Source organism: Pelmatolapia mariae, linkage group LG12, assembly GCF_036321145.2.
Source record: "Pelmatolapia mariae isolate MD_Pm_ZW linkage group LG12, Pm_UMD_F_2, whole genome shotgun sequence".
In the NCBI taxonomy this organism is placed as follows: Eukaryota; Metazoa; Chordata; class Actinopteri; order Cichliformes; family Cichlidae; genus Pelmatolapia; species Pelmatolapia mariae.
In genome coordinates, this window is record NC_086237.1 from 25,728,734 (window position 1) to 25,742,527 (window position 13,794).

The 13,794-nt window shown below is 40.8% G+C and overlaps 1 protein-coding gene across 4 annotated transcripts in view; it reads left to right on the forward strand.

Moving 5' to 3' along the window:
- Positions 1–57: 57 nt before the first annotated feature.
- Positions 58–13,794, forward strand: part of agtpbp1 (ATP/GTP binding carboxypeptidase 1) — a 30,352-nt gene continuing 16,615 nt past the window's right edge. For 2 of the 4 annotated variants that reach the window (XM_063488703.1, XM_063488704.1), the window contains exons 1-12: positions 58–185; positions 2,871–2,929; positions 3,968–4,098; positions 8,653–8,720; positions 10,292–10,355; positions 10,558–10,704; positions 11,084–11,215; positions 11,386–11,479; positions 11,615–11,652; positions 11,930–12,138; positions 12,235–12,412; positions 12,643–12,684. In XM_063488703.1, coding sequence (XP_063344773.1) covers positions 2,898–2,929; positions 3,968–4,098; positions 8,653–8,720; positions 10,292–10,355; positions 10,558–10,704; positions 11,084–11,215; positions 11,386–11,479; positions 11,615–11,652; positions 11,930–12,138; positions 12,235–12,412; positions 12,643–12,684 — 1,135 coding nt within the window. In that variant the 5' untranslated portion in view covers positions 58–185; positions 2,871–2,897. The remainder of the gene's footprint in view (positions 186–2,870; positions 2,930–3,967; positions 4,099–8,652; positions 8,721–10,291; positions 10,356–10,557; positions 10,705–11,083; positions 11,216–11,385; positions 11,480–11,614; positions 11,653–11,929; positions 12,139–12,234; positions 12,413–12,642; positions 12,685–13,794) is intronic. The other 2 variants (XM_063488705.1, XM_063488706.1) reach the window with 1 other exon arrangement.

Genomic DNA, 13,794 nt, shown 5'->3' on the forward strand with positions numbered 1-13,794 from the left:
ACGCGCAAAAACGTAACCACTCTCGCGGTGCTCACTAACTGCCCCCTCTAGTTGTGTCTGTTCTCATCTCATCATCATCATCATCAGGGCGTTTCAGGCAACGCTCAGGAGCACAGTAGCTGTCGCCTCTTATCTCGCAACTAGTCCTCCACCCTAAACGGGACAACAGCTCCTTTTTCATACAGGTTTGTACATCTTCTCTTTTGTGTTGCTATTCTAAAGAACCACTGCTTCAGCTAACATCTACTGTGTGCTGTTTTTGTTAGCATATTCTTCAGTTAGCTAGCCTGCTGGCGCAGACAGCCAGTCGTTAATGAGTGACTAGCCCAGCAGGTGCAGCGGCCACCAGCTTCAGCTAGGTTGTGTGACTTAGCATCTTGTAAACATGTACCGTACAGAGGCTTGCCTAGCTGTTTACCTTTTCATCAATAACTCGCTAACAGTGACAACCCCCGTGAGCTGGTGCAATGAGAGCAATGACCCTGGTTTCTTAAAGGATTTTGGATCGGGGATTGTGAAGTAGCTCTATAGGGTTATTTCGACTTGTTTACAGCAGTCTTGTGTAAGCTGACCTCTATAACATGTCAGATTTCATAACTGCTTGAGCAAATTTTAAACGTGTACATGGTCTGACCTCCAGTTTCATTTTGCTCTTCTTTAGCCCGTTTGTAACAAAGGCGTGACCATAGATTGTGCTGTCACTCTTAGATTAGGCTCTATCCTTTTGGTAAAACGGTTGATGGGCATGTAAGCTTTGCAAAAGTCTCGTTAAGGAGTAAAGGTGTTTTTTACTTATTTACCTTCAATTCTAAAGTAATGAAGTGTTTTAATGTGGACATTTCTAGCACATTATAACGTTATTACAAAACTCCCTTGTGTTTAAAAATAATGGCGTAAATGGCATTAGGCACCAGTGATGACCACACTCTAACACGTTTGTGACCCATCTTATCTCAGCCCATAAATGCTTCTGTTTTGAAAGTGCAGCACACTAATTCGTCCAGTCTTCTTGGATTCACCTGCTCATCCGTTTCGGTTAATGATACCGCACTAAGTTGACTTGTTTAACGTGCTTTCAAACCTTGTGCTCACATTACCTTGGCTGCGACTGTTTTGTGTGGATATCTGAGATGAGTTGAACAGCTCCTTTTGTTTTGTGTGAAATCAGTTGAGAGGTAATGTGTCCCCCAGGTGGTCCCAGCATGCACTGCTGGGCAGATACACAGAGGACAGGTTTTTAGTCTTTTTTTTTTTTTTTTTTTTTTAACCTGTCCCGTTTGGTTCTTTTGCCATCAGAATTATTGTCTAAAGGCGAAGAAAGATGCCCAACGGATTTACTTTACCAAATGGACCATCCCAGCCTTGCCGTAATGGTCCATTTGATTCAACTTTTTATTGTTTATTTTATTTTCACTTGCTGAATACGGGACAGACTTGACTGGAGGAGAGAATGTGGAGAAAGAAAGAGGGAAAGAAAAAAACCTGAGAAGAGGGACGGGGAAAAAGGGCAAAAAACAAAAACCAACAGAATAAGCAGACAAAAAATACATATATCGATCACCTGGATCACCTGTTGAGAAAGAAAAAAGAAAGCAAGCAGAAGAAAACGAGAGTAATAAACAAGATCACAATGATATATGAGAATATGACAGTAAATACTAAATATTAAACATTATTGTGCAGCACGTGAGATCGACAGCGCACAGTGTGCTTTGAGGTAGGAGCCAAAAAGGGTGTAATTTGTGTGTGTGATCACCCGTGTGTACACCTGTGAGCATGAACGCGCTTGTTTTTAAAAGGTTCCTTCATGTAATGATCTGCTAGAGGGTGTGGGGGGCCACTGCCCCGACCTCCAGGGCATGAAGCAGGTATGGAGGAGATCAAGACTCCAGACATCCAGAGGCCCCCAGAACACAAGAGACCAAGGAAGACCAACAGAGGGGCAGCCGCGCCACTATCCCAGAAAGAGCTGAGGAGAGTCCCAGATGAGGGGTCACTCAGCAGCCGCGGAGCAGAAGCCAGGGGGGGTTGCAGTGACGTGCCCGTGAGCTCCGCCGGCAGCCAGCTGTGCCTGAGTGGCCGAGCCCCGGGCCGTGAGGCCGAGGGCACCCCATCCCCAAAGTGGCCCGAGCGAGCCCCAGGCTCCAGGCCCCAATAAGCAGCCGCCAAGGAGTGAGCCGGTGGGTACCTGGGCGCCCACCCCCGGAGACAGAGAACCACCAACGCACCGATGTCTGAGGGCGTCCGCCACCGGCAGGGGAAGTGGTGGGGGGAGATGGGCCTCCAAACCTTGGAGGGCCTGAGATGTCCTCAGAGAGGTGGCGTCTGATACCCAACCTGACATATAGACACAGACAAACAGGCACACACAGATACAAACATCTATTCCCACCCTCATGCTCTCATATACAATTGCTCAACACTCACCCAACGTGGAGACAGACATAGAGAGACGCTGTACACACAATCACACTCCCCAAGCGTACTCTAAGCCCCGAGTCTAGGTACCCTTGCCCCTGGAGGGGGAAACTGCACCCAGACTCAGGTGGTGTAACCCTTTTCCCTGCGGTGGGGAGAAGCAGACCCGGAGCAGACTGCGGAGCAGCTGCATATTTGCAGACTAATGGCTTCTCTGCTCAGTGTGTCCCCTAAGTTGACAGCTTCTTGTCTGTGGGGTGACCTCACAAGGCATGCGTACACTGTAGCCAGGGACACTTAACTTTTCTGTGAAATGGTTTGGCATAGTAGCAAGCCTGGCTGCAACAGAGAGAGTCCAGTGGGGTAAAGGTTGACAAACAATGCTTGTTTCTAAAATTGTGTTGAAAACCTCTTCCTCTTCATATCTAATCTATGTGTTCTTTCACTTGCAGATGACTTGAAATGTTGATGTAGTAAAAATGAACAAGCCCAAAATGGCCACAGAGAAGGGGTGAGTTGATTTGCATTCAGAAAGCAAATAAAAATGTCATTACAGATGTGAACACAAACAGGCATGGGGTTTGTGATGTTTGTGCATGTGTTTCTGATTGAAGGCTGCTCTGTCACTGCCATCTGTTCACACTCACACTCTCGCGCCCTCTCTCTCTGTCTCAGTGAGCCTTTAGTGTTATGATGCACTTCCACTTTTGTTCTGTTTTATCTTGTTAAGACTCTTCGCAGAAGGGTTTGACCCTGCTTTTCTTCTTGTGCAACAGAGCAGAGTCTGGTAGATAATTAGCGGACCTTGCTTGAAACAGCCATTCGATATGTCAAGACTGAAAATAACAGCTGTCCTTAATGCTGAGGCAATATACTTTGAAAAACCTTCGGTGTATTTTGGCTTTCCAAAATCTTTTTTTGTGTGTGTGCCTGTGTTCGTCATAGTGATTAACGTAGTATGTTTATTTAGGCTTTCTATTTTTTGTTCTGTGTTTTCCTTTTTCTGTTTATACACTATTTTTCCCTCACTCCTGACATTTTTTGCTATTCTGTATTTAGCATACACTTTTTCTGTCTCTCTCTTTTCTTCTCTCTCTGTCTTTATAAGGACATATAAGACATTTTTGCTCCCCTGGGTAGAATCAGGGTCTTGATTCTCTGTCCTATTTGCCGTTGCTGTACCAACAACGGACCTCTAACCTCGAGTTTCCAGCTGAGTGCTACTGAGCTAAGATTATAAGAGGAGGACGGATCAGTGCTCCAGAAATGAAGTGAAACACAGAGAGACAGCTTTGTTGAAAAGCTTTAATAAATGAATTTTAGAGTCATATAGTCATAGGCTGCCAATTTGTAATCACCGGCACTGCTAAAAGTAACATGGAAAAGGCTGTTTTTATTGGATGCTTTCTAAAAGTGGGCTAAGACACACTTGACTCAGTGTGAGTATATGAGGTCACTGCACATACTAGATCATGCTTTACATTTGTTTTCCAGTGCCAACTGCACATTGTGATTATTAACATTAGCCTTTTATTTTATTTGTTACAAGGGTTCCCAGTAACTCCAGGATAGTGATGCTCCTGGGCCAACTGGAAAGGATGAATGGTGAGGCCATGGTCAGGGATGTCGAAACAGCAAGACAGGTCACTACAAAGATCCTTCATCTCATACAGACACAGGGTAAGAATGTGTGCAAACATGCACAGTGATACATGTAATCTCCAGAACTCCAGTATAGTTTTGTTATCTTGAGCCAAGTGCGATCTCAGTGAGCAGTCCTGGCCTTGAATTGCATTGCTGGCAGTGGAAACAGCTGCAAAATATTCAGGCACTGTAATAAGTTATAAAACAGCAGTTCCTTGCAATTTGCAAAGTGATTCGTTTGGATTGTGTAAGCAAGTATTCGACATTATTGATCAGAGGTTTTTGATCACCTCCATATTTTTGCTCCAAATGTTCCCTTGGACTTGAGATAAGCTGCTTAGAATTAGGAGGTCAAAGGTTCCTGTGAAATCACTTGTTTTAAACTCAAGAGTTTATGCACTAATTATGACAAGAGTTTAACAAAATGTTTAATGCCATAGAAGCATGATGTGATGCCATTATATAGCTGAATGGGTCAAAGGTTTGCGTCACTGTTGTGTAATAATTTTTTGCAAAAACATTTTTCGGGCCATTAATCAAGGTCACAGCTGAGGAGTGGTCACACTTGGTCATATGCTTAACCATGACAGAAACTTTGGTTCTGTCCATACATCCATTTTCTGCTTCTTATTTGGCTCTGGGTCATGAGGGCACCGGTCTAAGCAGAGAAGCCCACACATCTTTCTCCACCTGTCCTCTCCAGTTCCTCCAGGTTCCTTCTCAAGGTTTTCCCAAGTCTGATAAGAGACGTAATTTCCCTCATTGTGTCTTGGGTCCTCCTGGTAGGACATGTCTAGGACGCATCCTGGTGAGATACCTGAACCACATCAACTACATTCTTTCAAAGTGCTGGAGTAGCTGCTGTGGTCTGAGCCCATCCCTTTCCTTACCTTATCTCTGTGGTGGAGCCCAGACATTCTACAGACGTTTATCATTGGTAGATTAGCTGTATTTACCACAACAGGCCAATTCAACATCTACCCCACTGCTGTTGCTGCACCAACCTGTTTGTTTCTCACTTGTGAAGATGAAGAGATATTTAAATTCCTCCAATTGTGGCAGCATCACCTCCCTGTAATTATCTGGAAGATCTTCAGTATATCTGTTGGACATGTATGAACGTGTACAGACAAGTACATGTCTGTAAACTGCATCTTTAGTTGTTGGAATAGTCACGCAACCACAAAGTAGTATATTTAGTTCCAGGATGCAAGTCTTGCTAATGGGCAGTTGTTTGTGCAACTGTTTTAAAGCTCGTGTTTAAAATGAATGAGGATACAGCCCTAACCTTTATTTTAATGGTCATGTATGTATAGACTCACCAGTCATAACTGATACAATCATTTCTTTCAATTCTAGAAAAAGTTTGGCCTCAAATATGAAGTTTAAACAGCATTTAAGATGTATTTATATTTATTTATAATGTGCATGCACCCACATTTATAAGATTAATAGCTTAATTGAAGGTGCTAACATAATAAGTGTCTCTGGCTGATCCCACAAAATGAGCCCAATGCCAGAGCACAATATGACTACAGTTAGCTGAGAAATCTTTATTACAATAACCATGGACGGGAATGATAATGAATAGATATGCCTAATGTGTCAGAGGGTGTAGTTTTAGAGTTTGTTTAAACACATCTGGTCTTTGTACAGATGGAGGGTTTGCAGCAAAGTGATTAAGTTATCAGCAGAAGCTGGGCACCTGTTGGAATTGTTTGGATTTAATCTTAAGACTTAATTGGTTTCTGTTGGTTCTTGCTGTAAATCAATCAGTTTTTGAGCATTTAATTTCTATTAAATGTACATAATTTTTAAGTTTGTACCATTCGAAGTCTTTCAGTGGAACTATAATGACCAAGTGGAAGAGTTGGTTGTTATTGACTACCTTGTTTTAAGACTTAAAGGCAAAGATCTGTGTGAAAACTTTAAAGAACTCTTATTTGTATTTCAGTCAAATGCAGTAGAATCAGAGGTATTGTCCATTTATTAAGTGCATTTCTTCCTCTCAAACCCATCTCTGTACATTTCACAAATGTCTTGATGCCTAGCTTCAGCTTGTGGGGAAAATTCCCAAATTCATAGAGAACTTAAAGTGTGATTGTTGTGTAAATTGAGATGTAGTAGTTCGTTGACAGTCAAGATGTGTCACCCAATCTCTGATTACTCCTTGAAAGGAAAATGGAGACGAAGATCTCATAACGGAAGAAGGTGGCACACCAGGTGTCGAACACACTGATACATGAGTGCGTCTCTGTTAGCAAGGAGCTAATTTAAAAAACAAAAAACAAACAGCATTGTTCTGCTGCTGTAACAATTAAAAATTAAAGGACTTGCTATATTAACAAACTCACAGAGGCTTTTGATCCTGTGTTTACAACATTTAGCATTTGAAACTCGTACCTCAAACCTTTACAAAGGTAAAGTTATAAACCTTTAAAAAAAATCAATCTTCAAATAAATGCTATCTTGCAAAAAATCAATTTTTGCAAGATTTTTGTTTGTTTTTACTTATAGTAACATAATAATAACAATAGTAGTAGTAGTAGTAGTACTAATAATAATAATTATAATAAACTAATGTTGCCCTGTAGCACATAGTTTTAAGTTACTGGTTTTCAGTGCATGTCAGTCCCCTCCTCCTTTGAGAAATTCTGCTGAATCATGATATGATATGATTTCCAACTACTTCTTCTCTCTTACTTTTCTTAAATTTCACCTTTCGTCTTTCCATAACTTGTTGCTTCCTCCTTCTTCAAAGCAAAGTCCTAGCTAATCCATCATGAATGATGGGCACAGTGGAAAGGCTTGTCTGTGACTCTATCAATCATGCAATATCAGCTGTTCCTCTCTCACCTGTTGCTTGGCTGTCCGTAACACCATGCCTGCAGTCTCAACTTGAAATGTGTATGAGTGTGACGTCGGTTTGAGGGAAGCGCCAAGGTCTGTGACCCTGCACGCAGTAACTATACACCCCAGGACGGACTTTGCTGTACTCTTGTCTCAAGTTCAGGGTCTCAGGAGCTTAAGAGGCAGTCAAGAAATACCATGAGAAAGAACAAGGGAATGTCAGGTGCTGTAAGGGCAGACAAAATGTCGTCTCTTGAAATAATTTTAAAAAAGAAAAGGAAAATAATTACTCCACATACTGTACCTCTGGACATTTGGTTTACTGCCAAAGGAATGAAATTTTGAATTTTCTCCATATTGCATGGATCCTGTGGGAAATGTAGTGTCTGTTTTCATTTGGTGGTAATGTATCATCCACCCCCTCTGCATAACAAGAGTTGTCTTATGCTGATGTCTATAGGAGCTGTCTGTGGATTAGTTTCAGGTATCAAGGCAGAAGAGGGGCTGATTACCAGCTTCAGAGAGCCCTGACTCAGAGGGCAGAGTTAGAGGTACGGTTAAAAAGTAGGAGGCTTGGACTGACTAATTGAGGAGTTAGTGAAAAGCCTTGATTTTCAATCTTTGGCAACACATGATTTGAGGTGTCAAAGAGTTAAGCTTTTTGAATCAGTTTTAGTACTCCTGTGGAAGCCTCAATGGGATTTTTTGGAAAATAGACACTGTTTCATGTAAAGCTTCTTAACTTTTTATCCTCAAATGGAGTACCGCTACACCAGGAGACACCATGAATCAGTGGTTTCCTTGGACACACCAGGTACAGTCCAGAACACCTTGAGTAAAATTAAAAATAAATAAATAAATATATATATATATATCTTACTTTGAGTGGGTAGAGTGAGAGTTGGGGTATATTACATTTCAGTTCATGTGTGATAATTTTTCACTGTCAGCTGTTACAGACTAAAAATTACAGTTGAAATGAATGGTGATTGTTCAGTCTTGAAGTTCAGTTAATTTTTATAAGATTCTTATATAAACAAACTAATCATCATTATTCAAACAATACAGTTACCCTTGTGTGGCCCTTCATTATTCTTTAGTGGGGTTGGTGTTGAAGTGCTTTAAAAAGTCTGGCATAGCAGAAACAAGAGGTTACTGCTTTACTTTCCAGAGCACTTGTATATGTGAATGTGTCCTCAGATATGCAAAGTATTTGGCATGTATGTATCACATTTTGAGATACAATTTCAAAACATTTATTTCTATATTTGTAATCATCTACAATTTCTGCTGTTGGTTTACAGAGAGCATTTTGCAAAGGCAAATACTTGTACTTCATTATCCTTTTGTATTCAGGACAGGACCAACACTGTCCCTTTTAGAGGTCAGGAATCTGTCAGCTCCTAAATAACAGGACAAACATAGGGTATGGATTTAAAGAGTTGGGAAGATGAAGAAAGAGTAGGGGTTGTTGCAAGACCTTGTCACCCTTTTCACATGTTCTTGAGCAGGTCAGTATCTAAACAAAGACTGCAAAGACTGGTTGAGGACATGGTTGTAAAATGTATAAAGATGCAGTTTGTACTCACTGAGAGTTGCAGGAGTTTTCTAACTGTGAGTAAACTAGGTGTTTTTACATACTCCAGTATAAATGACATTGTGATTTCCCCCCAAAAAATTGCAGTGCAAATCTGTTAATTTTCATTTTTCTGTTCATGTTGACTTTGCTGTGCATTACAGAGAAGAGTGGAAAAGAGGTCATGTCCAAAGGCTCCAGCGGGATGGAAGTCATCCTGGCTTCACTGGAGGTCAGTTTACAAACAACACTTGAGTTCTTATGCATTTCAATTGTTACTGACTTGTTGAAGAGAGCTTTTTTGCCAATGGGGGTCAGTAATGTTTAAGAAATTTATTATAAAATCATTTAAAAAGTTATTACTGTCATACAGTCATGTATATAATATTGTTCTAAGGATTTACACATCACTACACACATTTAAAAAGTTACTTTATTATTTTGCAAAAACAAAAAATCATAATGCAGAAGCACTGTGTGAAAAACTAAGTAAACCCCATGATTCAGGAGCTTATAGAACCACCTTTAGCAGCAATAACTAAGTAATTGTTTTCTGTATGACTTTATCAGTCTCTCACGTTGTTGTGGAGGAATTTTGGTTCACTCTTCTTCACAACATTGGTTTGGGTCATTGAGGTTTGTTTGCATTCGTTTCTGCATAGCTCTCTTTAGGTCCTGCCACAGCAGTTCAGTCAAATTGAGGTCTGAACTTTGGACCATTACAGCACTTTGACTCTTTTCTTTTTCAGCTATTCTGTTGTAGATTTGCTGGTATGCTTGGGATTAATGTCCTGTTGCATAATCCAGTTTGGGCCAACTTTAGCTGTCAGAGAGATGGCCTCACATTTGACTCTAGAATCCTTCGTACTGGTACACAGAGGAGTTCATGTTCCACTGAATGATTGCAAGGTGCTTCGGTCCTGTGGTTGCAAAACAAGTCCAAATCATCACCCCCTTCATCACCGTGTTTAACAGCTGGTATGACCCGTTTGTGCTGATATGCTGTGTTTAGTTTTCACCAAACATGGTGCTGCACTTTACTGCCAAACATCTCTACTTACGTCTCATCTGTCCAAAGGACGTTGTTCCAAAAGTCTTGTGGTTTGTTCAGATGCGACGTTGCTAACCTAAGAGTGTTACCGTGTCCTTTTTTGAGAGAAGCGGTTTTTCTCCTGGCAACCCTTCCAAGCAAGTCACACTTGTTCAATCTGTTTTCTAGCTGAACTGTCATGAACTTTAACATTTAACATGCTAACTGAGGCCTGCAGAGACAGTTCAGATCACATTCAGATCAACTCAGTTCATTTGAGCATTAGATGGTCTGACCTTGAGGTGAATCTCCTTGGACGTCCACTCCTGGGAAAAATGGCAGCTGCTTTGAATCACTGACGAATGAAGGACTTTAAATGACTTTTAATTATCTGGAAATGGCCTTGTAACCCTTCCCAGAGTGATGGACAGCAACAATGTCGTTTCCAAGATGATTGCTGACATCTTTTTTTAACACACAGCTGGATACTTCAGACCAGCAAGCTGCCAAAAACGTCTGTTTTTATAGAGATTCTGTGACCAAGCACCTGGCTGCTACTTATCCTCTTAATTCCTATAGATGCAGTATGGGTGTATGTAGTTCTTCACAACCTGACTTTCATTATGACTCAGTTTTCTAGCACCTTGTTCCCTGAATTCAATTTGGAATTAGATTTCACACTTATGTAGAGTAACATCAAGGTAATTACACAAATTTCTCAGATTTACCGTGCAAATAATTTTTAACTAGTGTATTATTTGTGACTGTTACAGAACAGCAGAGACGTTCAGACCACCCTGAACATCTTGTATATTCTTAGTGAGCTGCTGACTGTGGGTGAGTGGATTTTTTTTCTTCATTTTTTTGTTCATCGTGTTTGTTCATGCTCTAACAACACAATCAATTGCTAAACGTGAACTTTTTGATTTTTGTTACCAATAAATTGTTACATGGTGTTAAATTACACTTTTTGATTGGATTAATAATTACAGTATCTAGTTCATGTGGTTCTCATGCTCTCAATCCTTTTCTGTCTCAGGCAGGGGTCGCAGGATGGGAGTGTTTGTGTCCAAAGGAGGAACAGGAATATTATTCCAGATCTTGACTTCTGCCAGCAAAGAGTTGCCTCCCAGTGAGGAACTCATGCTACAGCTTCACTCACTCTTAGCCAAGGTTGGCCCAAAAGGTACCTGGATGAGCCAGTGATTGTTTTTTTGTCTCATTTTTGTTTTGGGCATCATGCTTGTAAATAAAGAGTGTTATGTTTACATTATGAAAACTTTTTGCTGACATCACATGTGTAATGTTTATTTAAATAAATATGTTGAAGTTGTACATCGATGATGTCCTTGTGACCTTGTGAATGTTCTGTTTTCACTGCCTTTGCTATCAGCGGTAAGTGGATAAGTGAAAAAACTTTAAGCCATTTGCAGAAAAACAACAACAAGCAAAACTGATAACAAGTCCTCTGTTCAGCAACAAAAATAGAGGAAAGGTACTGAAAAATCTAAAGTTTCTATTGTTTATTTACTGAGTTGGGACATTGGGACCCTTTGTGTGTCCAGACAGAAAGTTTGGTGTGAAGGCCCGATTGAGTGGAGCTCTGAACGTCACCATCAGCCTGATCAAACAGAATCTACAGAATGCCAAACTCCTTCTGCCCTGCCTGCAGGTTCTCAGGGTTTATTCGGCCAACTGTAAGTCCCCGTAAACTCTCACAGTATATATTATAATCTCTATTGAAGTTCAAGCAAAGTAGTCCCAAAAAATACTACAGAATCCTTGACAGCTGCTGATAAAATTAATTAAACTGAACTGGCTGTGTTTACTTCTAAGTTGTGCTTGATTTTGATTTCTACTCTAATAGCGGTGAATGCAATTTCATTGGGCAAGAATGGAGTAGTGGAACTGATGTTCAAGATTATAGCACCATACAGCAAGAAGAACACCAGCCTGCTCAAGTGAGTGTCTAACTGTCAGTGCTGGCTCCTTTGCAGACCTGAAACAGCCACATTCATAAGCCTCTGGCCATAGTTGTGTCATATTTGCTGTTGGACACATTGCTTAACCCATCTTTTTTGTTTTTAAATCAACAGGGTAGCTCTGGATGCACTTGGAGCACTTCTCAAATCCAGTGAGTAATTTAAGTTTGTAGCATTAAACAGCTCAGTGGTCCTTAATTAGTGTTGTTTAATCCTTTGCCTGTACTTCACTTATTGTCTTTTCTGCTCTGGAGCAAAAACTGTAATAGATCATTCCACATAGACTTAAAGTTTAGTGTCACGTGACTTTCTCCTATATACCGTATGCTTATTACTGCTTTTATTTTCATTTTCTTCTTCTGTCCCGCCACACAATTGCAAAGTGATATGTAGCAGTGGTTTTGCTTCTTCTTTCACTTCCCTTTTCAGAAACTAACGCTCGTCGTGCAGTGGACGGCAGTCATGTGCCCGCCTTGCTGGCTCTGTACCTGGATTGGCATCGCAATGACGCACGTCATCGTCACATGCTGATCCGCAAGGGGCTGCTGGTCTGCCTCAGGAATATTACCAACATCAAACTTGGGAGAAAGGCATTCATAGAGGCCGATGGCATGAGGATCCTCTACAACACATCTACCGTGAGTGAGAAAATTGCATGTGAATGACAAGAAGTTAAAGCATGCACAGGTTTCGGTCTGAGCTGCTCTCTGATTTTTCTGTGGCTTTGTTTCTAGGAGTGTCTGCCGGTGCGAACTCTGGATCCACTGATCAACACTTCGAGTCTCATCATGAGGAAGTGTTTTCCTAAAAACCGTCTTCCTGTGCCTACCATTAAATCAGCTTTCCACTACCAGCTGCCTCATGTACTTCCAGTTGGACCTGTGGCACAGCTGTACAGCCAGCCTCCTGGGGGTGAGAGCTCAGGACACACACACACACACACACAGAGTTCACAAGCGTGTGGCCCAGCTTATCACTGTGTATGTGCACGCCTTCCATCTATGATTATACAGTATGGGCACTTTTTTTTAATTGCTGTCCTAACTGCTAGATTCAACACGTTATACCATACAGACGGATAAATAATACTAAGTGGCTAATGACAACATTCATGACACTGCTGCACACAATGTGCCTTACAGGAACAACAAGTCACCAGCTCAGCAACAAGCCCTTAAAGAAGGGTAAGACGTACGTAACTCTCAGATTATATAGATTCACTATGTCTTTCTCATTCACCTCACGTCATACTTTACTAAACTAACACATGACATGTGTTGGTAATAAAGAGCACATTGCATAGTCTTGCTTTCCCACTAGTAGACATACTGTATGTTCTTGCATTTAACTCAGCTAATTTGCTTCCTACATCATGTCCACAGGCTGCGCGATGAAACATTTGAGCTTCTTTTCTTTTCTCTTAAGGCTCTTTCTCACCGACACGTAAAATCCGTGTAAATATTTTATGCGTTAAAAAAATATTTTTTGGACCTTTTCTTAATGCCACCATTCACACGGACCAAATCATTTTACTTGAAAAAGTTGAAACACTTATTTCTTTGAACCAAGCTCAATTTCTCTGATGTTTCGGATCCAAATAATCAGATCTCTGGTCAGTGAGAACATGTGCATTCATAGCTCAAATCCAAACCTGTACTGCATTCTGATTCTGATTCTGAATATGCGACGACATGGAAATAATTAAAAAAAATACTATTTTACCTCAGACGCACAGCTGAACACTACTCTGACTAACGTGGCTCTCTGAAATGATTTCTGTACTTCCTCATATGTGATTCCAACTCTGCTAACAAGACTTCAAACTGCCCCATTGACATCCTGAAATGTACAAACGTGGCTGTGATACCACTTCCACTCCTGGACCAAACCATAATACTCTCCCTGCTGCTGTGTTCTCGTGAGAATTGGATGAACCAGAATCCTCGTTTCTTCCTTCTCTTCATTAGGAAGATCAGGGGCAGCTTATCATCAACTCAACTTTTTTTTTTCTTTTTTTTCCTTTTCTTGACTGTCCATTTTTTGAGGATGAACTTTTTTGTAAAAACGCAACACCTTCTGTGTTTATATAGGTTACACGTCAAATTCAGATTCATAATATTTTCAATTTTCTGTTGTTTTTACACTCCACGTTCGGTGTGTGAGGGCCTTTAGTGTTAAATTTTAACTAAAATTTTAAATAAAAAAAGCTCTATTACAGTCTTTTTTTCCAAGTAGCGCTGTTCGTATTTGTATCTTTTAAAAAGGAGGTTACCAAATATTTCAGCTACCAGCTC